This window comes from Amblyraja radiata, chromosome 25, assembly GCF_010909765.2.
Source record: "Amblyraja radiata isolate CabotCenter1 chromosome 25, sAmbRad1.1.pri, whole genome shotgun sequence".
Taxonomy (NCBI): Eukaryota; Metazoa; Chordata; class Chondrichthyes; order Rajiformes; family Rajidae; genus Amblyraja; species Amblyraja radiata.
In genome coordinates this window covers 1,244,174-1,271,230 of record NC_045980.1, presented here as the reverse complement: position 1 = coordinate 1,271,230, position 27,057 = coordinate 1,244,174, and the positions used below count along the sequence as shown (strand labels likewise).

Sequence of the window (27,057 nt, the reverse complement as noted above, 5' to 3'; positions counted from 1 at the left end):
TCCAAAGTCCTGCATATTTTTGCAATACAACTAAAGGTCCTTTGTCCGTCAATATTGATTCCACTCCTATCACCATTTAGGGAGAGTGCCATATAAACAGACAGGAGCAACTAGATGCATGGTTTTATCCATCATTTTGTTTGTGATTGCCAGTTATCTTAGAAATTTAACTATAGGGTCTTAGTAAAACACCGCAGAAAAACTTATTCTAATAATGTCCCAAGATTACTCAGCAACTATCAATCCACTGTTATTCTATTTGAGTAGATCAAATGAAATAATTTAATAAACTCTCAAAGATGGTTGAATACTTTTCAAAGACCACATTGCTGTCATGTCGTGTTATAATTATTTTGTATGAGAGAAAACAAAAATTATTCGGCTTGCAACGGAAGAGCTGCATCTTATTAATTAAACACAAACTTATGAATATTAATTAGAGCACTGTGACTGCCTGATATTTACATGGTCACTGTATAGCACTTTAACTCAAAAGGATCAAACCTTGCCGAGTCTAAACGTAACTGTGCTGAATATTACAAAATAAATCAACACCAGATCCTGAAGAGAATGCTGATGTTGGTATGACAGATGCTGCTGAGTCTCCAATGATGCTGCTAACATTGGTGGTCACTCACTGCATGACAGCATCAACACCAGGTCTGGGCCATGGAGGGTACAGAGCTTTTGGAGGAGAGGGGATCAAGGAGGGATCTCGCCCCAGCAAGATCACCAGTCTCCACTCCTGGAGGAAGAATACCCCCAGCACCTGAGTCCAGAAACGGTGCTACAGTACACCAACGCTGTGGGCATGAGGACTCAGCACGCAGGACAGTGAACTTCAAGACTGGAGGTAAAATGTACCTTAATTGGTACATGTGACAATAAACTCACCTTGAAGCCTTGAAACCTTGAACCTAGAAATGGGCATCGCATAATGTGTGCACAGTAAAGAGCATTGGTCAATGTGTCAAATCCTTAAAGTCATGTGATAGGAGGAGAATTAGACCATTCAGCCCATCGAGTCTACGCCGCCATTCAATTATGGCTGATCTATCTCTCCCTCCTAACCCCATTCTTCTGCCTTCTCCCCATAACCTCTGACACATGTTCTAATCAAGAATGGATCTATCTCTGCCTTAAAAATATCCATTGAGGGACTCCACAGCCTTCTGTGGCAAAGAATTCCACAGATTCACCACCACTTCCCACTTTATCCCACTTCCCAGCTCTTGATCCACAGTCCTGCTGGTAAAGCTCCTCAGATGCCCATCTTTAGGAAGGGGGTTTTCCCTCCTTCATCACATTTAGGCAGTTAGATCTACTGTAGATCCCCAGGAAGTCAAATAATATAGCATTTTTTCAACTCCTGTAAAATCCCCCTATCAATTAACCTAAATGTATAGTTCCAAATCGCAGGCCTATTTCCTGTCGTAAATTTAGTTGAGAAATTAGAGATACGGCATGGAAACAACTCTTCTGGCCCACTGAGTCCATGCAGACTATCAATCACCCATTCACAAGTTCCATGTTACCCCACATTCTCACCTCCTCCCACACACTAGGGGTGATTTTACAGCAGCCAATTAGAAACATAGAAACATAGAAATAGGTGCAGGAGTAGGCCATTCGGCCCTTCGTGCCTGCACCGCCATTCAATATGATCATGACTGATCATCCAACTCAGTATCCTGTACCTGCCTTCTCTCCATACCCCCTGATCCCTTTAGCCACAAGGGCCACATCTAACTCCCTCTTAAATATAGCCAATGAACTGGCCTCAACTACCTTCTGTGGCAGAGAATTCCACAGATTCACCACTCTCTGTGTGAAAAATGTTTTTCTCATCTCGGTCCCAAAAGACTTCCCCCTTATCCTTAAACTGTGACCCCTGGTTCTGGACTTCCCCAACATCAGGAACAATCTTCCTTCATCTAGCCTGTCCAACCCCTTAAGAATTTGTAAGTTTCTATAAGATCCCCCCTCAATCTTCTAAATTCTAGCGAGTACAAGCCGAGTCTATCCAGTCTTTCTTCATATGAAAGTCCTGCCATCCCAGGAATCAGTCTGGCGAACCTTCTCTGTACTCCCTCTATGACAAAAATGTCTTTCCTCAGATTAGGAGACCAAAACTGTACGCAATACTCCAGGTGTGGTCCCACCAAGACCTTGTACAACGGCAGTAAAACCTCCCTCCTCTTATACTCAATTAACCTGCAAACCCGCACGTCTTTGTGATGTGGAGGGAAACCGTAGCACCCGGAGAAAACCAACATGGTCACGGAGAGAATGTACAATTTCCATACAGTCAGCGCCCGAGGTCAGGATCGAACCCGGGCCTCTGGCGCTGTGAGGCACCAGCCCGACCCACTGAACCATATTGATCCTCAGTGTTTCAGCCTGTCTCGGTCTCGCCTAATTCTCAATCTCAATTAAACTTTCCTTCAGTGCTCCAAAGGAATCAACCCTGGTCAGTCACATTTGTACAATTATAACTCGATGGCCGTGGCAACATCCTTATAAATCTTTTCTGCACTATTTTGACTGTTGTTACATGCTTCCTGCAGTGTGGTGACCAGAACTATATGGAGTATTCTGGCTGTGTCCTCATGTTTAGTGCTCATGAATGCATGAAAATAGGAGCAGAAGCTGGTCACCAGGCCCTTCAAGCTTGCCTCATCATTCTATACGACCATGGGTTATATGCGCTGCCCTGCACCCCTCTTTACTGATTACAGTCTAGCATCATTCTGATGACTCTGCCCTTCTAGGTGTTAGCCAATAAAACAAGTATTCCATATGCATTATTAATCACTATATCTAACTGTCTTTATTCATTTTCTGGATATAAAACATATTCCTCTGTTTCTCTGCATTTCTTAGTTTCCTACCATTTATCGTAAGTTCCACTGCCTTGTTTGGCACCATTGTACAGGCTAATCTATCTGTCATTATATTCTAGTAGCAATACTACTAATTAAACACTGTAAGTTTTGATATCATCAGAACAATTCTTAATTTCCATCCATATATTTAAGTCCAAATCAATAATTTGAAAGTATGTACATTGTAAAGGCCTGTCCCACTTAGGCAATTTTTTTGGTGACTGCCGGCGGCTGTGACAGTCGTAGCAGGTCACCGAAAAAGCGGCGACTAGACCCCCCTATGACAAGCTACGGCAACCTACCACCTAGTCGACGTCAAGCCACAGCAAGCTACCAACAACCGGCGACCCATTAGGACGTCCACCTACGACCACACAGGCGACAACCTACGACAAACGAAGTTGACCTATGTCCACCTGCGACAAGTTACAACAAGCAACAACCCTGTCGGCGCAACTGAAGACAACTGAAGACAATTCAGTCGCCGGTACCTGCCGCCGGTTGACTTAGGTTGACGTAGGTAGTCGCCAATGGAATTCACCAAAGTCAGCACCCGGCAACAACCAACATCACCTGGCGACAACCTGCGTGATCCTGGCAACAACCTACAACAGCACCTACAACAGGAGAAGACAAGCTACATCAAGCTACGTCAAGCCCACAGTCGCCGAAAAGTTTTGGACATTTCAAATTCCAGCGGCGATCAGAAAAACGTTATAACTCTTTAGGCGACTTGAGGAGACTGCTCACGACCATACAGGCGTCACCCCGCGACCATGTGGTGACAGCCTAGTCGCCTGTAGTCACCAAAAAAAATGTCTTAATGGGACAGAGGCTTAAATGTTTAACCTTCAATGAAATCCCTAGCAGAGTCTATAGACTGATACACATTGGATATGATGAGTTCACCTAAGACATGTAGCGCAATTCAGACTCTCTTCTTACACACAATAATACAGAGACAAACAGTAGACACAAATTCCTTTGTACATATTTGCATTAATGATATTGCTTCCTTTGTAACTGAATCACGAGTCTATGCACTCTGTAATCTTCACAGCACATCCATTGCTACTTCAGTTGATTTCATTAAACCATTTGATGTTGTTGAAGTATTATTCATCCCATGATTCAGTGATGTTGCTCCATCTTTATCATCATAAATATTTCCTGGTTCTTTGTGAAAATGTTCAAACCATCTTTGATCACATAATCTTTTTCACTTTTCTCCTATTGAGGATCAAATGAAATGTGAGAACTTTTCCAAATCTTATTAGATAATTCTTAGAAAAGCATAGCTCCATTACTACCATCATTTGCCATCTTCCATTGTCTAACCGCAGGAGTTCTCAGCACATAAATTCTACCATAAAGACTGAACCGCTTCTCCTTGTGAATTTTGTTGTGTTCCTTAACCCGTCCAAATGACCTTTCCTCAACCTATCTGATTGCGCAAGGGTGGGCCATGTGTTGAGTTTCCTGCATATCAGCATTGAGTTGTCGAGCATGGAATGGTTCCCTGGCCTGGAAGAAATGTGGCATTTCAAGGTGTCATGGTGATGTCTGATTAGCCTTTTAATTTTACAAGTTCGTTTAAGGCACCTGTACAACACTAACTGATATCATCCTTTCGCTACAGAAACTCGATGGGAAGGAGAAGCTATCCTTTATTCCATTATTCTTTAAACGTGTATAAACTGACACAACCTAAACTCTAGACCACTATCTGATGCAACGTTTTCCACAAGATTGTATGGTAAAGATAGATTTTAATTCCGTATTGTAAGTTCACTGGTGGCTTTCAATCCCACATGTTTTATATCTCACCACTTGATATGGTTTTCAATTATTATTGAAAGATTGTTTACAGTTTGCTCACTGCAGAATGATGCTTCAGGTTGTGTTCTGGAGAGCTGACATACTCACTATCTACTGACCATATCCTTTACAGTTTTGACACGTCACACCAACAACCTAATCGTCTCCTGCTTGTTGACTATACCCTGCTGTACTGCATGGAGTTTGTGCTTCCTTCATCCCCACTTTCCTGTGACTCCATTTAAGCAGCCCTGGTTGATAGTCATTTCCTACCATCTGTAAGGAAAGGGTTTAATGTCTTTATTCAGTTCCGTGCCTGAATCAATCTGTCCACTTAATGTGTTTGTGCATAAACCTGAAAACTTGATCTTTTTACATCACTCTAGTGGGCAAATAGGATTAGCTGTGTGGCCATAGATAAGTTTGGCAGAAAGGCCTGGTTCCATGCTGTATGACTCCAGCTAATTCCAGTGCTGTGCTATGACAGGAAGAATCTCTACGGCCTCTAGAACATACATTTTGTTTTTTAGGTTTGTTGTGGAAAATTATACATTTTGGAACCTTGCAATCACAGGTCAGGAAAGATGATTAGGCAATGGTGAGGTAGCGCAGTGGTAGAGCAACTGCCTTACAGCGCCAGAGGCGGGTCCGATCCTGACTATGGGTGCTGTCTGTGCAGAGTTTGTATGTTCTCCCCGTGACAGTAGGTTTCCTCTGGGTGCTCTGGTTTCCTCCCACACTCCAAGGAAGTACAGGTTTGTAGGTTAATTTGCTTCAGTTAAAAATTCTCAGTTGCTCCTAGTGTGTAGGGTAGTGCTGGTGTATGGGGATTGCTAGTCGGCGTGGACTCGGTGAGCTGTAGGTGTTTCCATGCTGTATCTGTAAACTAAACTAAATTAGTAGTTACAAAGTCATTCTAAAGCCATTACAAATTTGGTAAATTGTTGGATTTGCACATTGGTTTGCCAATATTACACATATATCTAATTTTATTTCTGTTGACAGGATCGATTTCTTGCATCTGAGTGTGGCCTCATTTCACCCCTGTGTTATATCCTGAGCAAGTTGGCCAGTCCAAAATACGTGGGTCCGACACATAACTTGAAGGACTCCCGTGCTTTGTCATAATGACCTAGATTTCCAGTGCAGGTGCTCTGCGATGGCACTATCATTTTGGACTCTCACCCACTTCCACAGCTGCTAGATTTGTCTTTTTATTCATAAAAAACATTTGCAGGCACTACCTTTCTCCCTGGTGCATGAATCTCCACTTTAGACTTGTTGTGATCAATTGTAAGCTTTACCAGGTCTGTTATTCAACACAGTAAAGCACAGTGACTTGTCACTTCTGAAGCCTGTGATTCTCTGCTATTACATGTTGTCGGTGCAGCGAATTCTTAGGTTCAAACAAAGCCCATTGTAGAGAGTTCAGAAAGACATCTATCAGACACAAAGAACTGAAACATAGTGTTCAGACATAAACGGTGTATACAGAGCCTAGTACAACATGAATGATGTTTCACACATTTACATGCATTGATTGGACATAGATATCCCATAAAAGGCAAGAGGTAGATTGAGTGGTTTTATCAATTTTGTTTATTTGGGCAGGAGTAACTCAGCGGGACAGGCAGCATCTCTGGAGAGAAGGAATGGGTGACGTTTCAGTTCGAGACCCTTCTCCAGTCTGAAGAAGGGTCTCAACCCTAAACGTCTTTGTGTCTATCTTCGGTTTAAACCAACATCTGCAGTTCCTTCCTACACATTGTTCATTTTGGCTTTGGAAATATATCTGAGTTGGAACTATATTGTGGGGATAAAAATTGATATGGTTAAAGGTCTAACAGGGTAGAATCTTTAGGTCTGATAAGTTACCGGTAAGTCACACATAGACAATCAAATCACATATTGACAGTTCTTGATTTTTCATGAATTAATGAATTCCCTTTTGGTTTTATATGTGAGCATACACTATAAATAACAAACTGTGTAGTTTATGGTGTTGCACTGAAAGCTGATGTGGTGGTAGTTTACTCAACCAAGGCAGGTTGATGAGTATCCCCTTTCATTACTTTAAGTGGGAATGATGAATGAGGATTCCATGGGCAACCACACCTCTCACCGCCATAACTTGAAGCATAAATAGAATTGTGTAACTATACATGTATATCTATAATATCTACCTGTCAACGTGTACTTGCAGATGTTCTGTTGCACATGCCCAGACCCTTAACCACTTCTTTTGAGCTCTCATAACCCAAGTGGGAAGCTAATTTTCTAGGGTTACTGCGCTCTCTGAAAATTGTATCCGTTATTCCTGCACATGTGTTAAATCCATTGATAGACACAAATTGCTGGAGTCACTCATCGGGACAGGTAACATCTCTGGAGAGAATGAATGGGTGACGTTTTGATTCAAGACCCTTCTTCAGACCATTCCATGAATCTGAGCTGTAAAATAGGGCACAACCGTAAGGCTCCTGAACCACAAGGCTCCAATACTCCATTCCATGGGATTCAGAGACAAAGCTGAAATTAAAAAGTCATTAAACCTAAACCATTTCAAAACTGGCATTCAGGTTTCCGAATACCTTCCCTTGAGTTCAACTAATATCAAGAGAATTATTTCAATTGAGTCTGCAACTCACATTATTGCATCAAGAATATTCCAATAAGATTCTGGAGTAGTTCCTGAGGATTGGCGGGTAGCAAACGTAACCCCACTTTTTAAGAAGGGAGGGAGAGAGAAAACGGGGAATTACAGACCAGTTAGTCTAACATCGGTAGTGGGGAAACTGCTAGAGTCAGTTATTAAAGATGGGATAGCAGCACATTTGGAAAGTGGTGAAATCATTGGACAAAGTCAGCATGGATTTACAAAAGGTAAATCATGTCTGACGAATCTCATAGAATTTTTCGAGGATGTAACTAGTAGCGTGGATAGGGGAGAACCAGTGGATGTGGTGTATCTGGACTTCCAGAAGGCTTTCGACAAGGTCCCACATAAGAGATTAGTTTACAAACTTAAAGCACACGGCATTGGGGGTTCAGTATTGATGTGGATAGAGAACTGGCTGGCAAACAGGAAGCAAAGAGTAGGAGTAAACGGGTCCTTTTCACAATGGCAGGCAGTGACTAGTGGGGTACCGCAAGGCTCAGTGCTGGGACCCCAGCTATTTACAATATATATTAATGATCTGGATGAGGGAATTGAAGGCAATATCTCCAAGTTTGCGGATGACACTAAGCTGGGGGGCAGTGTTAGCTGTGAGGAGGATGCTAGGAGACTGCAAGGTGACTTGGATAGGCTGGGTGAGTGGGCAAATGTTTGGCAGATGCAGTATAATGTGGATAAATGTGAGGTTATCCATTTTGGTGGCAAAAACATGAAAGCAGACTATTATCTAAATGGTGGCCGACTAGGAAAAGGGGAGATGCAGCGAGACCTGGGTGTCATGGTACACCAGTCATTGAAAGTGGGCATGCAGGTGCAGCAGGCAGTGAAGAAAGCGAATGGTATGTTAGCTTTCATAGCAAAAGGATTTGAGTATAGGAGCAGGGAGGTTCTACTGCAGTTGTACAGGGTCTTGGTGAGACCACACCTGGAGTATTGCGTACAGTTTTGGTCTCCAAATCTGAGGAAGGACATTATTGCCATAGAGGGAGTGCAGAGAAGGTTCACCAGACTGATTCCTGGGATGTCAGGACTGTCTTATGAAGAAAGACTGGATAGACTTGGTTTATACTCTCTAGAATTTAGGAGATTGAGAGGGGATCTTATAGAAACTTACAAAATTCTTAAGGGGTTGGACAGGCTAGATGCAGGAAGATTGCTCCCGATGTTGGGGAAGTCCAGGACAAGGGGTCACAGCTTAAGGATAAGGGGGAAATCCTTTAAAACCGAGATGAGAAGAACTTTTTCACACAGAGAGTGGTGAATCTCTGGAACTCCCTGCCACAGAGGGTAGTCGAGGCCAGTTCATTGGCTATATTTAAGAGGGAGTTAGATGTGGCCCTTGTGGCTAAGGGGATCAGAGGGTATGGAGAGAAGGCAGGTACGGGATACTGAGTTGGATGATCAGCCATGATCATATTGAATGGCGGTGCAGGCTCGAAGGCTCTAATTTCTATGTTTCTATGTTTCTATTATTCTAAATTATGGCAGCAAATTCATCTTTCGACATCGCAGCAGTGAATCTGAGATGAAATTGATAATCATCAATCATCAAGGCCAGTACCGAGCCTTGGTTAGACTCCGTTTCTTAGGCGTTACAGTCGGCTAGATTGTCCGTCGCTGATCATGAGTACAAAACTGTGGTTGGCAAGGATGTTGGCGAGGAACCGCACTAAATGGCGGTCAGGAATGGTGCGGAAGAGCTTCAAGATCAGGCCCTGATCCCACACTGCATTGTAGGTGGCGGTGAGGTCCCCCAGTGTGACGCCTGCCTTGAGACCCTTTTCAGCGCAGTTACACTGAGCTGGCACCATCGGGTAGGCCACTCACTTACTCCCAAAACAAACGCTGTCATGATCTCTGATATGCAGTAGAAAGAAATTATTAGGTGGAAATATTCAAAGGTGTCTCAAAAACCCCTGTAGAATGCAACATTCCCACCAATCCCTGTTCCATGAAAAGTTGAATTGAAGAAGGGGGCATTTAGGAAGTTGCATCAAGCCCATACATCATGAGCTCACAGATGCCCGGCATAAAGAGCAGAAAGAATGTGCAATCTCACAAACTATCCGCCAGCCATCAAGCACCCCCTGCTCCATATCTGGCAACACCTGGCAACCCCTCAGTCTCCTCACCAGTCACCTCAGAACCCATTGAACAGAAGTGGAAACTAATGCCCCTGTCCCACTTAGGAAACCTGAACGGTAACCTCTGGAGACTTTGCGCCCCACCCAAGGTTTCCGTGCGGTTCCCAGAGGTTGCAGGTGGTTGCCGGAGGTTGCAGGTAGTGGAAGCAGGTAGGGAGACTGACAAAAACCTCTGGGAACCGCACGGAAACCTTGGGTGGGGGGCAAAGTCTCCAGAGGTTTCCTTTCAGGTTTCCTAAGTGGGACAGGGGCATAAGAAGGAAGAAACCAGACCAGTCCAACATGAAGAGCAACTGAAGAGTCTCGAGGGTTTAAATGTCATATGACCAAGGTCGTAAAAATGGAATTGGTACCTATTGCAGTTTTACAGGCATGTAAGAATTTAATTGCTCCGGTCCCAGTTCATATGAAAATTAGACACTCTTGAGTTGCTCTTCATGTTGAGCAAGTCTCAGTTTCTTCTTTCATAGTCGGCCTCTGAGGATCAAAGGTGTCTTGCTTCCACTCCAGCTCGATAGGTTCTTAGGTGGCTGATGTGACTGTCGGATTACCCAGGGAAACTTCATACCAGTGTGATTTTTGCCCAATTACTTCCCTCTCTTTGTGTTTTGTACTGCAATGTGATTGTCGCTTCATTTGAATAAGATATGTGCAAACCTGAGTAAAATGACTCCAAGGAGTTATTACTTGGGAAGAATCTGAATGTAAGCAATTCTCCTGATTCCGGTATTTGTAATGAGACGGATACCTCTTAATAATTAAAATACGATGTGCATGAAAAAAGATCCATTTGTAATATTTTCATCATCATTTCTAAAATTATTCTTATATCTGCTGAGAACTTCCATTTGCCTATTCAGACCAGCAAGAAAAGTCTCTTTGGTCTTTTTTCTATCAGCATTAATCCTTCTTTACTAAAATGCAGTGAACCCATTGTGTGGGAAGGAACTGCAGATGATGGTTTAAAACGAAGATGGACATAAAAAGCTGGAGTAAGTTAGTAGGTCATCGAGTCATAGAGTCATAGTGTGAGACAATGTGGAAACAGGCCCTTCGGCCCAACTTGCCCACACCAGCCAACATGTCCCAGCTACACTAGTCCCGCCTGCCCGTGTTTGGTCCATATCAGCAGCATCTTTGGAGAAAAGGAATAGGTGACGTGTCGAGTCAAGACCCTTCTTCAGAGTTCATTGTTCACCTCATTTAACATATACCTTTCTCAATCTCATTCACCTCCTACATATACGGAGCAGCTTTGATTAATTACTCCCTCAGCCAGCAACATGTCATCTGTGCCATTCATTTTTGCACCCTTCCTTCTCTGCAACTTATAACAGCATTGACTAATAACATTTCATGGTTCTGCAGCAAGGTTGTCGAACTGAAACGTAAGCTCTGTTTCTTCTCTCAAAGATTTTGCCTGACCTGCTGAGTACCTCCATTGTTTACTGCAGTTATTTCAGACTTCGGAAAAGGTATTGTGTTCAGTTTTGGCATTTACAGTATTGTGTATACTTTGAGTATTTAGAGTATAGTGTTCAGTTTCAGTGACAGGAAAGATGTTGTTCAGCTGCAAAGGGTGCAGAGAATAATTACGAGGATGTTGCCAGGACTAGAGGACCTGAATTATGGTGAGAGGGTGAGCAGGATAGAACTTTATTCCTTGGAGCACAGGAGGATGAGGGGATGATCTTATAGAGGTCATGAGAGGAATAGATAGGGTATATGCATAGTCTTTGACCCAGAGTAAGGGAATCAAGAACCCGAGGACACAGGTTTAACATGGGGGGGGGAAGATTTAAAACAAACCTGAGGGGCAACTTTTTTACACAAAGGGTGGTACATATATGGAACGAGTTGTTAGAAGCAGCAAATTATGTGTGGCATGGTGGCGCATGTTGCTGCATTATAGCGCTTTCATCCAGAGATCCAGGTTCGATCCCAACTACGGGTGCTGTCTGTATGGACTTTGTAAGTTCTCCCCATGACCACGTGGGTTTTCTTCAAGATCTTCGGGTTCCTCCCACACTCAATGATGCACTCATTGGCTTGGTATAAAAATGTACATTGTCCCTAGTGTGTGTAGGATAGTGTTAATGTGCGGGGATCGCTGGTCTGCGCGGACTCAGTGGGCCGAAGGGCCTGTTTTCACGCTGTTTAAACTAAACTAAAATAAAAAGCGGTAGCTGAGGCAAGTACTATCACAACATTTAAAAAACATTTGGACTGGTGCATGGATAGGCTAGGGATTAGAAGGATATTGCCCAAATGTAGGCAGTTGGGAGAAGTGTAGATGGGACAAATTGGTCTGCATAGGCACGTTGGGCCAAAGGACTTGTTTCCGCTTTCTATGACTTTGGGTCTGTAGATGTTTGCTCTTTGAGTGCCTGCATGATACTGATTACTGCAATCCAAAAGTAATTTGATAGCTGGGCACAACATTGGATCACTTTGAAGTGGCTAATTCAGATTCTTTGTTTACTATGTTAATTCACTGAGCGCTATCAGTATAGATTCAATAGTAATTTCTGCAGCAAAATTAGATATAATAACTGGTGTATTCCATTAAAATTGCAGCAGGAATTGCAATTTGCACTTGGCTAATAAACTTTTTGTTCAACCCACTTTCTATTAGTCAGCATTATTGACTCATTGATCTCCACATAGTGAACAGTTACCCAAGATAATAGTGTTAGAAATGCTTATTGCTTCTCTGTTTTGATGTTTTGCTTTTTTAGCGAACCCAGCTCTTAATTGCAGAATTTCAGGTCTATGTGCATAATTTATCGGCCTGTTAATATTCATAAGCCCCTGCCACAATCAGAAGACACAAAGCCTGCTTATCAGCAAAGAATTGGAATTAACTCAATTTTAAGAGGAGAATCTATTGATATTAATAACTGGGACAGCATGCACTGTTTGGCATTCTTAAACCAATCTTTAAGGAAATTGTGCTCAAGGGTATTATTCTGAAAGCTAATAGTCAAAGCTAATAGTCAAATCTAAAATGGAGTCGTTCTTCTACAAAAGCATGGTCCAGTAGAACAAAAGAATGGCTCGGTGCCAAGTCTGAAGGGCTTTGCAAATTATATGGAACACACTATGGAGGACAGGTTGTTTTTTCGATAAAGACATTAAGGTAGCAGCCTGCAGTAATAACATGTGCTTCTTTTCAAGGCCATAAAGAAGCTAAGATTGAAAATAGCTGTCGCTCCAGAGATAAGTAATAATTTGTTATTGGATGAGCTTGATTTGGACCCAGCTTTTCTTATATTCTGAAACGTTGCATAATCTTTCAGTTATGCCATATTCAGACTTGGTAGGAGTGTTTTACTGATAAGAAGAATGTATAATTGTGCTAACTGTCCTTTGTTCTGAGAGTGGGAGCACGAGAAGCAGTGAGCAACGTTTGTGCTCATTGTAAAATCGCTACTCCTGTCTGACGAATCAATTAAAGATTGCCACGGTTTACCTTTAACAGTTTTTGTTGCTATCTGCTTTTTAAGAAGCGAACTTTGTCAATTCCAGATAAATAGAATTTGCTGTTTTCAGGCTTCCATTATCAGCATTGAGAATCCCCAAGTCAGATAATGCATCAATATTTAGATAAAGAACCCAAACTTTGTTTGTCCAATATAAATGATGCTATAGGTTTGCTTTGAAAATAGAGATTGTGTGTTTTAAACACATCAGACCCCTGATCAACAATGGTTATTCTATGCTTTGATAAAAGGTTTTACTTGTTCAATATATCGAGTGCAGCATTTCTCGCTGTAGTAGTGAGGCATTTTCCATTTGTCATGCTAGTCTCCTGATCAAGGCCAAACTCCATCGCAATTAAATGGCCCATAGAAAACTGGGTTCACACAGCAGCATCCCATCAAATCCAGGTCCAGAGAAACTCTGCACAACGCATTCAACCATCTGGCCAGGTAGACTCAGAAGCCCCTGTACCACAATGTCCATTTCTCCACTTTCCTGTGTTGCATTAATATCCACCAATGAAGCATACAAACTCACTCCAGGCCATGCATGATGATGTGAGAGGAAAGCTGCAGATCCAAGTGTGTAATGCCTCTGATCATGTACTGTAAGTGCTTCAGCATGGTCCTGTATCAGTGCACAGGAAGGATTAGCAGAGGTTTTTCCAACATCTGCTGCAACATTCAGTTTTTTTCTTAATTTCAAACATATGTCAATACTTTGGTGCTTTATTTAACTTGCTCCAAGCTGAAGTTAAATATTGCATCCCGAGTAATGCCAGAAGGTGCTTCATTGCACCAAAGGATCGCAGCGGGAATTGTGATCACCTGGAGAAGTGGGCCAAGGAATGGCAAATGGAGTTTAATTCAGATAAGTGCGAGGTGTTGCATTTCGGGACGCCAAACCAGTGTTGGATCTTCACATTGAACAGAAGAGCCTGGGAAGTGCAGTAGAACTGAGGGACCCAGGGTACATAACTCTCTGAAAGTGCATCACAGGTGGTAAAGAAGGCATATGGCATGCTGGCCTTCCTCAGCATGGGCATTGAGTATAGACGTTGGGTCATTACAACAGGGATGTATGGGGCATTGATGGACTTGGAGTGTTGTGTAAGTTTTGGTCACCTGCCAGAGGAAAGGTGTCATTAAGCTGAAAGTGCAGAAATTATTTATGAGGATGTTGACAGTACCTGAAAACTGACTTTTCACACAAAGGATGGTGGGTGTATCAGAGGAGGTAGACAAAAATGCTGGAGAAACTCAGCTGGTGAGGCAGTCTGAAGAAGGGTTTCAACCCGAAACGTTGCCTATTTCCTTCACTCCATGGATGCTGCCTCATCTGCTGAGTTTCTCCAGCATTTTTGTCTACCTTCGATTTTCCAGCACCTGCAGTTCCTTCCTAAACAAGCTGTCAGAGGAGGTAATTGAGGCAGGGACTATCCCAGCATTTAAGAAACAGTTAGACAGGTACATGGATAGGACAGGTTTGGAGGGATATGGACCAAATTTTGGCAGGTGGGACGTGTAGATGGGACATGTTGACCGGTGTGGGCAAGATGGGCCGAAGGTCATGTTTACACACTGTATCACTCTATGACTCTATGGGTGGCAGACTGGGGTTTTATTTCTTGAAGTGTAGGGGACTGAGTGGTAATGATACGGAGGTGTAAAATAATAAGAGGCATATATAGGGTGAATGCTCGCAACCATTTCCCCAGGGTTGTGGTATCAAGAACTAGAGGGCATAGGAGCTTGGTGAGAGGGAAAGGATTCAATAGGACATCATGGGGTAACTTTCAACTTGGAAGCCAGTGGACATATGCAACAAGCTGCCAGGGGAAGTCATTGAGGTTGGTACTATAACAACATTAAAAATACATTTGCACAGGTACAAGGATAGGAATGTTTTAGAAGGATATACGCCAAACGCAGGCAAAGGGAGTTTACGTGGATGGGCGTCTTGCACAGCATGCACAAGATGGGCTGAACGGCCTCCTTTCTGTGCTGTATGACTTTAAATATGGAACTTACTTCTAAGAACAAGCCAGTCAGTATGTGCTAAGTGAACAGTTCTAAACACAGATGGATATATTTTAATAAATGGTTATGATGTAAATCACAATAATCCAATGGATAACAATAAGAATGACAGAGGTGTGGAATGACCTGAATCTGTTTACTAATTTTGCGAGGAAAGCGAAAACAAAAGATCATCACATTGAGTAATTACAAAGCTGTTTCACCACAGAGCAAATGTTACCTGCAATAGTTATGATTGCCGAGGCCTCCTTCCTCATTGGGGTACTTGAGGGTGTTGTACGGATGTTGGAAGGTTTCACTCCAAAACAAGCAGGGTTTTCCTCCTTGGTCCGACGTTCGATTTTGGCAGCCTCGATAGTCGGCACCATTGGCAGTGTAGCACTCTATAAATGACACAGAAAGGATCTTGATCAGCCATCCGTCTGCAGGACACCTGCTTCAGCACGTTTTGAAAAATTATTGTTTATTTTAATTTATAAATATAAAGCGGCACGGTGGCGCAGCGGTAGAGTTGCTGCCTTTCAGCGGCAGAGACCCTGTTTCGCTCCTGATTGTGGGTGATGTCTGTATGGAGTTTGCACGTTCTCCCCGTGACCTGTGTGGGTTTTCTCCGGGTGCTCCGATTTCCTCCCACACTCCAAAGACATACAGATTTGCAGGTTAATTGGCTTTGGTAAAAATTGCAAATTATTTGTAATGTGTAGGATAGTGTTGGTACATGGGATGATCACTGGTCGATGTGGACTTGGTGGGCTGAAGACCCTGTTTCCACGCTGGATTTCTAAAACTAATGTTAAAACTAAAACTAAGAAGGTGAAATCCAATTAACTTTTTTAATTTTTGTCAAACAGCTGTATTTCAGCAGACCAAATTATTCTTATGAACATGACTTATGTCAGATGGGACACAATATTTTCTTGCCCTCTGTACCCTGTTAAATGAAGTCCACGCAGGAGTATTTGATGTAACACTATTCCAATGTAGTGTTTAAAATGAAATCATAAAGGCACACTCCATGTCTACGCTGATTGGAGGCAACCTCATCATGGAAAATAGACACAAAATGCTGGAGTAACACTCAGTGGGACAGGTAGCATCTCTGGAGAGAAGGAATGGGTGACGTTTTGAGTCGAGACCCTTCTGGCTGAAGGGTCTCAACCAGAAATGTCACCCATTCCTTCTCTCCCGAGATGCTGCCTGTCCCGCTGAGTTGCTCCAGCATTTTGTGTCCACCTTCGATTTAAACCAGCATCAGCATGGAGCACCACTTCCACTCTGCTGCTTGTCTCATGCTTCATACAGAGTAGACGGAGGCCAGATCGTCTAGTGTATCTGTGGCGCCTTGACAAAAATATGTCCCACTTGCTCATTCCCCTGCTTTCCCCCCCCTGGCCCTGCAGTAGTTTTCAATTATACATGTGTTTTTGTAACTGGACGCAAAGTCAGAGGAACAAAGGCAGCATCGTTAGCAAACTCCAAAATTCATTTGCTTTCCAAAACAAACTACTTTACCACTTTTCCAGCAGCCATCCACATGAATTAAGTAATCGTGGTCACCTGCCTTGCCTTTTCATTCCGTGCTAACTAATGGGGCTACATTGTAGCTGACAGCAGCAAATAAATGCTCAAATGTGCATTAAGGGGCTGTCCCACTGCGGCGACCTAATTGGCGAGTTTAGAAGAGTTTTCCCTCGACTCATACTCGCAGCATCGTCGACACGAGGTCCTAGGAGGTCGTTGTAACTCTCCTTCATACTAGAGAGTAGTCCCCGCGTACTCGAGGCCTCAACATGCTGAAAAATGCCCGCGAGTAAAAAAAGGTCGCCATGGAAAAAAATCAATACTTTTTTTACTCATAGGTTTAGTCGAAGTAGGTCGGCATGTTATTCGTAGGTAATCGAGGATAGTCAAAGGTAATCGAAGGTAGTCAAAGGTAGTTGTAGATAGTCTTCAACATAGTCGAAGGGAGGTCGAAGGAGATCGAAATAGGTTGTCTTCACTTTCCACTTTTCATGAAGCTAGTTGAAGCTAATCTTCTACATAGTCGAAGGAGGTCTTCAATATGACACTTTTTCAAACTCTCCTAAACTCTTCTAAACTCGACAATTAGGTTCCCCAAGTGGGACACCCCCTTAAGTTTCCACTATTAATTTTGGGATTAATAGACATATTAATATGTGATGAACAAGCACAGAACTTATATGGACGAGCAATGGAGCAAAGTGAATAAATGATATTGCTTGGTTTCAAGCATTGAAGATGGAGAATTGTTCAAATTTCCCATCCCCAATCACTCTCCAATGATCACAGCTAGAAGTGGACATGGACATTGGCCCAATACAAGACTGGACTTAGCATTGATGGCTCTTGATCAAATAACGTTCAGTGTCCATAAGCAAAGCGCTCATCTGTCCCACCCAGACAAGATACCGATGAGAATCATATCTCCCTGCATTAAACTCCAGCGAGGAATTGATGTCTGCTAGGGTGTTAAAAAATCTAAAAACCACAAATGCTAGAGATCTGAAGAATATATAGAAAACTCCATGGATCAGGTAATTGATTGACCTGAAACATTAACTCTGCTGCTCTCTCTGTAGATGCTGCCTGACCCGCTAAGCAGTTGTACTCTTTCAGATTTACAACAACTGTAGCAGAGTTGAATCTTTGGAGAAAAGGAAATGATGTGGCAGGAATCATTTATGGTGCAAATTTTATTTTCATAGGTGTGAGGTTCAAATGTAGCCAATTCAATCAAATTAAATAGAAAGTCTTGGAGCAGTTATGTTTGCATCTCTAAATAACCAGCCAGATGGACATAATTTGTTCCATATGCTATTTTTATCATGTCAGTTAACACTTTTTTAAATTAAATTCTTGTCTGCGTTGTTTTAACACAGTTGTTAGCTCGTAATTAACACACATTACATTGACTCCTGCCTGCTATTTTTGCACAGCCAATAGCATGTTTGGAGATAACAAGTGTATAAGTGCAGACGTCAACCAAACACACCAAGGTTAATCATGGGCCAGTATTAGTCATAGTCACATTATTCCCCACTCCAATATCACGAAGGATCATTGAATTGAATCTTTCTCTCCGCACAGATTCTGCTTGGCCTGCTCCATAATTCCACCCTTTGCCCTCCCCCACCTTCACTGCTATCAAGATTCACTTATCTTCCCTCTTTATTTCAATGGCGTCTCAGACAGTACCTCTTTACATGGATATGGCCTAACCTACTGTGTTTATCCAGCATTTTCTGTTTTTATTTCAGATACCAAGTCTCTGCACTTTTTTGATTTGAAAATGTCCTGCATTTTTTCTCTTTGGAATTTATAATTCCATAATATTTATCTGATTTCTGTGTTTCTATAACAGTCAACAATCCATGAAGTGATTATCATTTCTTCATGGACCACTGTTGGAATATTACAGCACGAACTTCAAGTCTGTTTTAAATATGTATATGAATGTCCTAGATGTAAGTGTAGATGGGTTGCTGAGTAAGTTTGCTGACGACACCAAACATTGGAGGAATTGCAGACAGTGGGGAATGCCATCAGAAGATACAGCAGGATATAGACCACCTGCAGAAATGGGAAGAGAAATGGCAAATGGAGTTTAATTCGAGCAAGGGTGAGGTGATGCACTTTGGAGGTTGGAAGTAAGGGGAGTTAATTGCAAGACCCATGACAGCAATGTTGTGCAGAGGGATCTTGGAATCCTATTTCTTAGCTCACTGATGGTGGCAACACAAGTAGATAAGGCTTACGATACGCATGCCTTCATTGCTGGGGCCTGGAATATATGAATCAGGAAGTCATGATGCAGCTCTGTAGGACTTTGCTTAGAGCGCATTTCAAGCAGAGTACAGTTCTGGTCGACCCATTACAGGAAAGATGGGGAGACAATAGACAATAGACAATAGGTGCAGGAGGAGGCCATTCGGCCCTTCGAGCCAGCACCACCATTCACTATGATCATGGCTGATCATCCACAATCAGTACCCCGTTCCTGCCTTCTCCCCATATCCCTTGACTCCGCTATCTTTAAGAGCTCTATCTAACTCTCTCTTGAAAGCATCCAGTGAATTGGCTTCCACTGCCTTCTGAGACAGATATTTCCACAAATTCACAACTCTCTGAGTATTTCCTCATCTCCGTTCTAAATGGCCTACCCCTTATTCTTAATCTGTCCCCTGGTTCTGGACTCCCCCAGCATCGGGAACATGTTTCCTGCCTCTAACATGTCCAATCCCGTAATAATCTTGTATGTTTCAATATAAGATTGTTAAGGGACTATTAAGCGAGGCTTTAAAGAAGGCACAAAGGAGGTTTACCAGAATGCTGGCCAGATTAGAGGGTGTCGGCTACAGGGAGAGGTTGGATAGACGAGGATTGTTGTCTCTGGAACATCGGCAGTTGAGTAGAGACGATAAAAATATAAAATTAGGAGAGACATAGGTAGGTTAGACAGTCAGACATTTTTTTCCCAGGGTGGAAATGTCCAACACTAGAGGGCCTAGCTATAAGGTGAGAGGGGGAACGTTTAATGGCGATGTGCGGGGCAGGATTTTCATACAAAGAGTGGTGGGGACATGGAATGCACTGCCAGGAGTGGTGGTGATGGAGGGGGGGGGGGGGTGGGGTGGGGGGGGGGGGGGGGGTGGGATGTAGTGTGGGGGGGGGGGGGGTGGAAAGAAGAAAGGAAGAGGAGGAGCCAATGGGCTGAGGGAGAGCTGAGAAGGGGAGGAGAAAGTAAGGACCACCTGAAATTAGAGAAATTATAATGTTATTCCGAAATGTTTGGAGTCCAATAGTAACATTGTGTCGCCTTTCTTCATGGTTACTTCCTCAGAGCAAATGATGGCTCTTCATCAACACCATTGAACCATCTCATCATTTCTAGGACTACAACTTCTAATTTGTTGTAGTCCAGACAATACAACCTGCACAGCTATCTCTCAGTTGCAGTAGTGAATCAGATCTCTGAACGACTTCACACAGAGTCAATAGAACAGAAACAGATGGAAACCATTCACACCTTAATCCTATTTCCCCATCTTGTTAAATCACAGTTTATTTCTCGGCCAGCGCAGATGTGGACCACAACGCTACCTACCCTTCCTTGTTCAGTATCCGAAGATAACTTTACCAAACAAAAATCTACAAACCTTTACATTTGAAGGCACCATAATCAGAAGAGTATGTAATTAATTTACAGCATTAAATCTGGGATGGCGAAGGCAGGGGCACAGCTAGTAGAGCTGCTTCAGAACAGCTCCATTGACCAGGGTTCAATCCTGACCACTGCTGCTGTGTGTGGAGTTCACACATACTCCCTGCAACTGTGAGAGCTTCTCCTGGGTGCTGTAGTTTCCTCGAAGATCCCAAAGACGAGTGGGCTTTTTGCTTAATTGGTCACTGTCAAATGCACTCGTGGTGAGCAGTGGGCTGGAACCGGTGAGCAATGACACTAGTGGTGAGCAGTGACACTAGTGGTGAGCAGGGACATTCCTGGTGAGCAGGGACACTCAAGGTGAGCAGGGACACTAGTGGTGAGCAGGTACACTAGTGGAGAGCAGGGACACTAGTGGTGAGCAGGGACACTTGTGGTGAGCAGGGACACTTGTGGTGAGCAGGGACACTTGTGGTGAGCAGGGACACTTGTGGTGAGCAGGGACACTAGTGGTGAGCAGGGACACTAGTGGTGAGCAGGGACACTTGTGGTGAGCAGGGACACTAGTGGTGAGCAGGTACACTTGTGGTGAGCAGGGACACTTGTGGTGAGCAGGGACACTAGTGATGAGCAGGGACACTTGTGGTGAGCAGGGACACTTGTGGTGAGCAGGGACACTAGTGGTGAGCAGGGACATTCCCGGTGAGCAGGGACACTTGTGGTGAGCAGGGACACTCGTGGTGAGCAGGGACAGTAGTGGTGAGCAGGGACACTAGTGGTGAGCAGGGACACTTGTGGTGAGCAGGGAAACTAGTGGTGAGCAGGGACACTAGTGGTGAGCAGGGACACTAGTGGTGAGCAGGGAAACTAGTGGTGAGCAGGGATACTTGCGGTGAGCAGGGACACTCGCGGTGAGCAGGGACACTAGTGGTGAGCAGGGACATTCCCGGTGAACAAGCCTGACCCGCCCGCCTCGGTCGGAGAACTCGCCCCACGGACACTGCAGCTTCAGAGAGGCCAGCACGGAGCGAGTGGTCGAGGCAAGATGGTTGGGTCAGAGCCTAGAGGTCGGGCCGGGTCCCAGAGAACAAAGAGGGCCCCGGCGTGGGGGAACGGCCAAGAACTATCAGGACTCGGTGGAGGGGACAAAGACTAGTTTTGTAACTTTGTGTTTCACTGCACCTAGCTAGGTACAAGTGACAATGAAGCATCATAAGCAGCAGCAGAAGCATGCCACCAGTATGTGGATAATAGATCATGGAAAAAGGGGGAGGATAAATGGATAAATGGGGAGAAATTGATGAAAATAAGTGCTTAATGGTGAGCACTGCCTTGGTGGGCTGCTTCCATGCTGAACAGATACAAAGTTTTAAAGAATGCATTTTACAATTTATCATTCTTTTCTGCATCATGTGACAAGTAAGAGGGGTTCGACTGCTACCAGTACAAATCTAGCCCAGATGGCTCAGTCCTCTCTCTGCTGGCTGTTAAAACATTCCGTGAAACAAGTGCAGGCAAACTTAATCCAGCTTCACGTCAGTGCAAGTCGGAAGCTTCAGACTGCTTGCAGTGCAACACTAATTGGCTTTAAAGCGAGTGTCTCATTCTTGAGGGTAGGAGGATGTCTGGCGATGGAAACATCACACCGGAGCATTATTAGATTAGATTAAACTTTATTAATCCCCTTATTCAGGGGAAATTCAGATGTCCTTGCAGCACACTAATAAAAATACAACATAGTATTAAAAAAGAAGTTCAACACAAAAACATCCCCCCACAGTGATTCCCACTGTGGGGGAAGGCACAAAGTCCAGTCCCCATCCTCTTGTCCACCCAAAGTCGGGCCTATTGAGGCCTCCACAGTCGCCGCCACGGCGCCCGATGTTCTCGCCGGGTGATGGTGCTCTGGCGTCGGGAGAACCCCCAGCGGCTTGGGGTGCCAGGAACGGCCGCCTTCCCACCTTAGACCGCGGCTTCCAAGCCAACAGACCGCGCCGGACGGAGCTCCGCACACTGGCGATCTCAGCAAGAGATCCCAGGCTCCGGGATGTAACGTTCAGCACTGCAGCTGGCCGCTCCACAGAACCGCGGCTCCACAATGTTCTCATCGGCGGTCCCAGCACACTGGAGTTCCAGCGCGGCGACCCAGGAAAGGCATCGCCCGCTCCACGACAGCGCTCCAGCGCTGCGCCGCCGCCAAAGCCGATGTTCTGCGCCGCCACCAAAGCCGATGTTCTGGCCAGGTCCCCTCAGGGAAACGTCGCTCCAGGACCCGCTGGTAGGCCGCAAGGACAGGTCGAAGTCGCTGCTCGGAGGAAGGCAACCCCTCCGACCAGGTAGGGACTCAAAAAGCAGTTTCCCCCTTCCCCCCCACCACCCCCCACACATAAAAAGATTAGGCCCCCTGACTGCACACTTAACGTACTAAAAATAATAAAAAAGAAGGGAAAAAAAACGGACAGCTGCAGGACAGGCAGCCGTTCAGGACAGCGCCTCCTCCGGAAAGGGAGTGTTATGAAGTTATGAAGTGTTCTCATTGGTGCTGAAAGCAGAAGTACACTGAAATGAGTGTTAAAATATTCCCAGCATTGCCAGCCCTCCATGGACACTGAACACTAATCTCACCAGGAGAATAATATTGGGATGGATTTAATTAAAGAGCTGTGGAAGCTGCAGTGTGACAAAGGTTAGGATAGCAATACAGCACAACTACCCACATTTAGGCACATCAATGTTCCTGATTCATTGACGCTCCCCAATGTTTTGGGATGGGAATTATGTGACGCACACTGCAAGGTTCTTGATATTGAAAATTAAATAAAGTATTAAATAGCATTTAGGTTTAGTTTTTGGAAATTAATGCTTTGAGAACGTATTGTCATTGATAATAAGAAATTAGAAAATGCGCAAAATTTCAAAGGTCAAAATCTGTATAAAATGTTGAGCACTGTGATTGGAATTTGAGAGTAGTACAGTAACTGGGGCCGTACTGCTGTCCTTGTACACTAGTAAATAAAGAGTGTCTGGAAAATGAATGGAAGTTGTCAGAGTCTAGTTGATCGGTCACGTTCAGATTCACGATAATATCGCAGGCAATTTTCCACGTTTATACACAAAGGAACTTCTGCGTACTTATTATTAAATATATGAAAGTTGAGTTGAAAACTTCACATCTGGGTTGTGAAGAGCAACTGTCAAAATTGCCACAGCATCAAAGGTGAACTCTGTAAGCGACTTTGTGAATGAGTTACTTCAGTATCTGAGTCTCATCGCCATGGCTGGGATGAATCCTTCAAGAAGATGAAGACTGTCCCAGGATTGAGGGTGGCATGGAGTGTAGGGGGTGGGGTAATAGTGGTGGGGATGCATGTAGGAACACAGTTGCTAAGCAACCAGCCACAGCAGCCTTCACTGCCCACATTTGAATGATCTGCGTAATGAGCTCTATATTTTGTTTTGTTTGCGGATGGTGGCATCCTGCCCACCTTCCCGCATGGGCGCACATGCCCCCTGCCAACCTGAAGCATTGTGTAAATAGCAGGACAAAGGCAGCAGGGGATCCAGGCCATAAGAGTGTGTGGGCTCACAGCTGGAGGAGGAAGGCAGCAGAATAGACAACAGAAAGTTCATTTGGCCAGGGGGGGAGAAACTCACATCCAGTCAGACAAACTGCACATTGTTATCGAAGGAATGAAGCAGCAGAATAATAACCACAAGCCAGGAAACCCACCCTGGATGTGATGCTAATTGAATAATTCAACAAAACCCATCCTCCCCTTGGTCACGCATGATAATATCCCTGAACATCAGCATAATTGCCACCAGTGCCGACTGCCAATCTCTTGTGGTTCTGGTGAATATCACAGACAGTCATTCCTTCTCCATTCACACACGGAAGACAGTTACAGTGATCACTACATTTTGGTTTGAATGGGTTGGTTCCCACAGAATGCACAGCTCATATCAAGGCCGGCAGTTCTTCCTGCAACGTGCTTTCACGATCGGAAGGCCTGGAATACCAGCAACGAAGCTTTGAACGTTGTCCTCCTGAAACATTTCTTCACTCTTATTAATGGGAGGATTTAAAAGCAGTCAAGCATTTGTCGTCTGGACTAGCATCAGAACGCACAATTGTCAGACAAATATTCAGCTTGCCTTTCATTATCTGCTGTCTATCATCAGAGGTTCTGTGAGTGTACTCTGCGTCATTCCAATGGGATCCGAACAGCAGCAATGTCTTCCACACTCCTTCATTGAAAGTCAACATCAATGCAGATGCTGGGAATCCAAACTAGGAACAGAAAACGCTGCAAACACATCACAGGTTCGGCTGCAGTTCATGTTTCAAACTAAAGACCCCACTCACTAACAACGGGTCTGTGGCCTGCAACGTTGACTGTTTCTCTGCCTGCAGGTGCTACCTGACCTGTTCAACGTCTCTCACATTTTCTGTTTTATTTCATCCCTTCCGTGTGCATCGACATTCAGAGTTTGCACCGGCATTTATTAACCCCTGGAGTCCTGCACACACACACACGGTTTGCAGCATTTGGAATTAATTTGGTTGTTAACTGATTCTCCACATTTTTACTCTTCGCAGCAACCCTGTCTCTAAAAGTGTTCGCCTCCCTGCTCCCTCTCTATGTTCTAACTTTGCGGATCGCAAGGCTGTGCAACTCCACACTTCTCCCACTATTCTCTCATTCCTACAATGTAAAGTTTATACGTGACAAATGTAGAGCGAGTACGTACTGACGTACTTCACCTTTGCCGTGACATTTTCAGATGTTGTCATGGCCAGCATTGTGACCACCCTGAGACTCTGCCAAGCGTTCCCAATGGATCCCTGCCAATTATCTTTGGACGCATTCCTGGAAGTTTCTTCACAAGGCCTACATCCTCCCACTACATCTAGACAAAAGGTCTTTTATCAACTTTTCAATAGTTTTATGTTCATTAAAATAAAGACTACATATTGTGGCAGTGCTTTTACAAGCACATGTGTGACTTGCTCATTCCAAAGTTAGTCACTACTTGGTAAGTGACCAAGATGAAACCACCCTCCACTGCCTGCCGAGACTGGGAGAAGTACTGCTTCAAACTTCAGTTTCTTCCGCTCTTGGTGAAGTTGAGGAGTGTGAAAGTGGAGATGGTTCAAGGGTGGGGGCATAGGTGGGGATGGGGATGATGGTAACAACAACACACCTGTTAGCAGGGTAAAGTGGTATTGGCAGAAGTGTGTATAATGGGACTGGTCGATGTATGTGTAGGAAAGGAGTTAGCAGGGGTATGGGCAAAGGTTGGGTGATAGAGGGGTCTCTGTAAGTGGGGTGATTACTGGGAATAGGGATTGCATACAGAGTTTTTGTAAGAATGGCACGGTGGTGCAGCGGTAGATTTTCTACCTTCTAGCGACAGGGACCAGGGTTGCTGCCTGTACGGAGTTGATACGTTCTCCCCATGACAGCTAGGTATTCTCTAGGTGCTTCCACACTCCAAAGACGTACAGGTTTGTAGGTTCATTGGCTTTGGTAAGAATCGTAAATTGTCTCAAGCATGCAAGATAGTGTTTGTGTACGGGGAATTACTGGTTGGCGTGAACATGTTGGGCTGAAAGGCCCTGTTTCTGTGCTGTATCTCTAAACTAAACTAAACTAAACTAAACTAAACTAAACTAAACTAAACTAAACTAAACTAAACTAAACTAAACTAAACTAAACTAAACTAAACTAAGGAAGTAGTAAGAAGGTCTTGTTCATGCCTGATGATGGTAAGGCTGTAACCATAGACAACTACAAGGGACTGACACAAAATGCTAGAGCAACTCAGCGGGACAGGCAGCATCTCTGGAGAGAAGGAATGGGTGACGTTTCGGGTCAGACCCTTCTTCTGATCGCTGCCCAAAATGTCACCCATTCCTTCTCTCCATAGATGCTGCCTGTCCCGCTGAGTTACTGCAGCATTTTGTGTCTATCTTCGGTTTAAACTAGCACCTGCAGTTCCTTTCTAGACAACCACAAGGGGGTGGTGCTAGGAGGTGTGCATGCAAGCGGGGTGATAGCAAGGGTGCATGTATGGGCAAGAGGTGGAAATAGGGGTGTGTAGAATGGAACGCAGAACACGGAGCAGTGTATACAAGGAGGGTGCCAGCAAGGATATTAGAGATGAGAATCAAACAGTGGGAAAATACTGGAGAGAATGTTAACAAGGTCCCCCCCAAATAACCATCTAAAGAACATAACTATCAATCTGTGCACACGTGTTCCTTAACATCAAGGGCACATAATTGTTCCCCTCAAACTCAGCAAATTTAAAGTGTTGCTCCTGGCCACATGTCTAGGTAAATTGCAGATGTAAGGTGCACAAGAGACTGTTTGCCTCATGCCCCGCCCTGCCCTGCATTCAAATCATCGCCTGGCACAAAGTTATCAACAGAGGATCTGCAAAATACAACCTACAAACACATTTAAAATAGAGACTTTCTTTAATTATAATATTGCTTCATGTTTCATAATGGAGACAAAAACCTGCAGATGGTGTAAATCTGAAACATGGAAACATTTAACAAGACAGGCAGCATCTCTGAAGAGAAAACAAAGTTAATGTTTCATGTTGAAGATCCTTTTTCAGAACTCTGACGTTCTGGCAAAATTCTAAGTGAGGGTCTCTGGAACTGTACCATCAACTCTGTACCATCAACTGCTGTGTGCTGATCTTCACAGAGACCTGGCTCAGCGCGCTGGTTCCCGATGGGGCTGTGGACCTAACGGTCACTGCATCGTGCAGATAGAACAAAGGAGCAAGGGCGGTGGGCTCTGCATCCACATCA

The 27,057-nt window shown here is 44.1% G+C and overlaps 1 protein-coding gene across 1 annotated transcript in view; it reads right to left on the bottom strand.

The window, feature by feature from the left end:
* Window positions 1-27,057, bottom strand: part of kremen1 (kringle containing transmembrane protein 1) — a 261,287-nt gene that overhangs the window by 187,892 nt on the left and 46,338 nt on the right. The window contains 1 exon segment of the mRNA XM_033043091.1: window positions 15,267-15,429. Coding sequence (XP_032898982.1) covers window positions 15,267-15,429 — 163 coding nt within the window.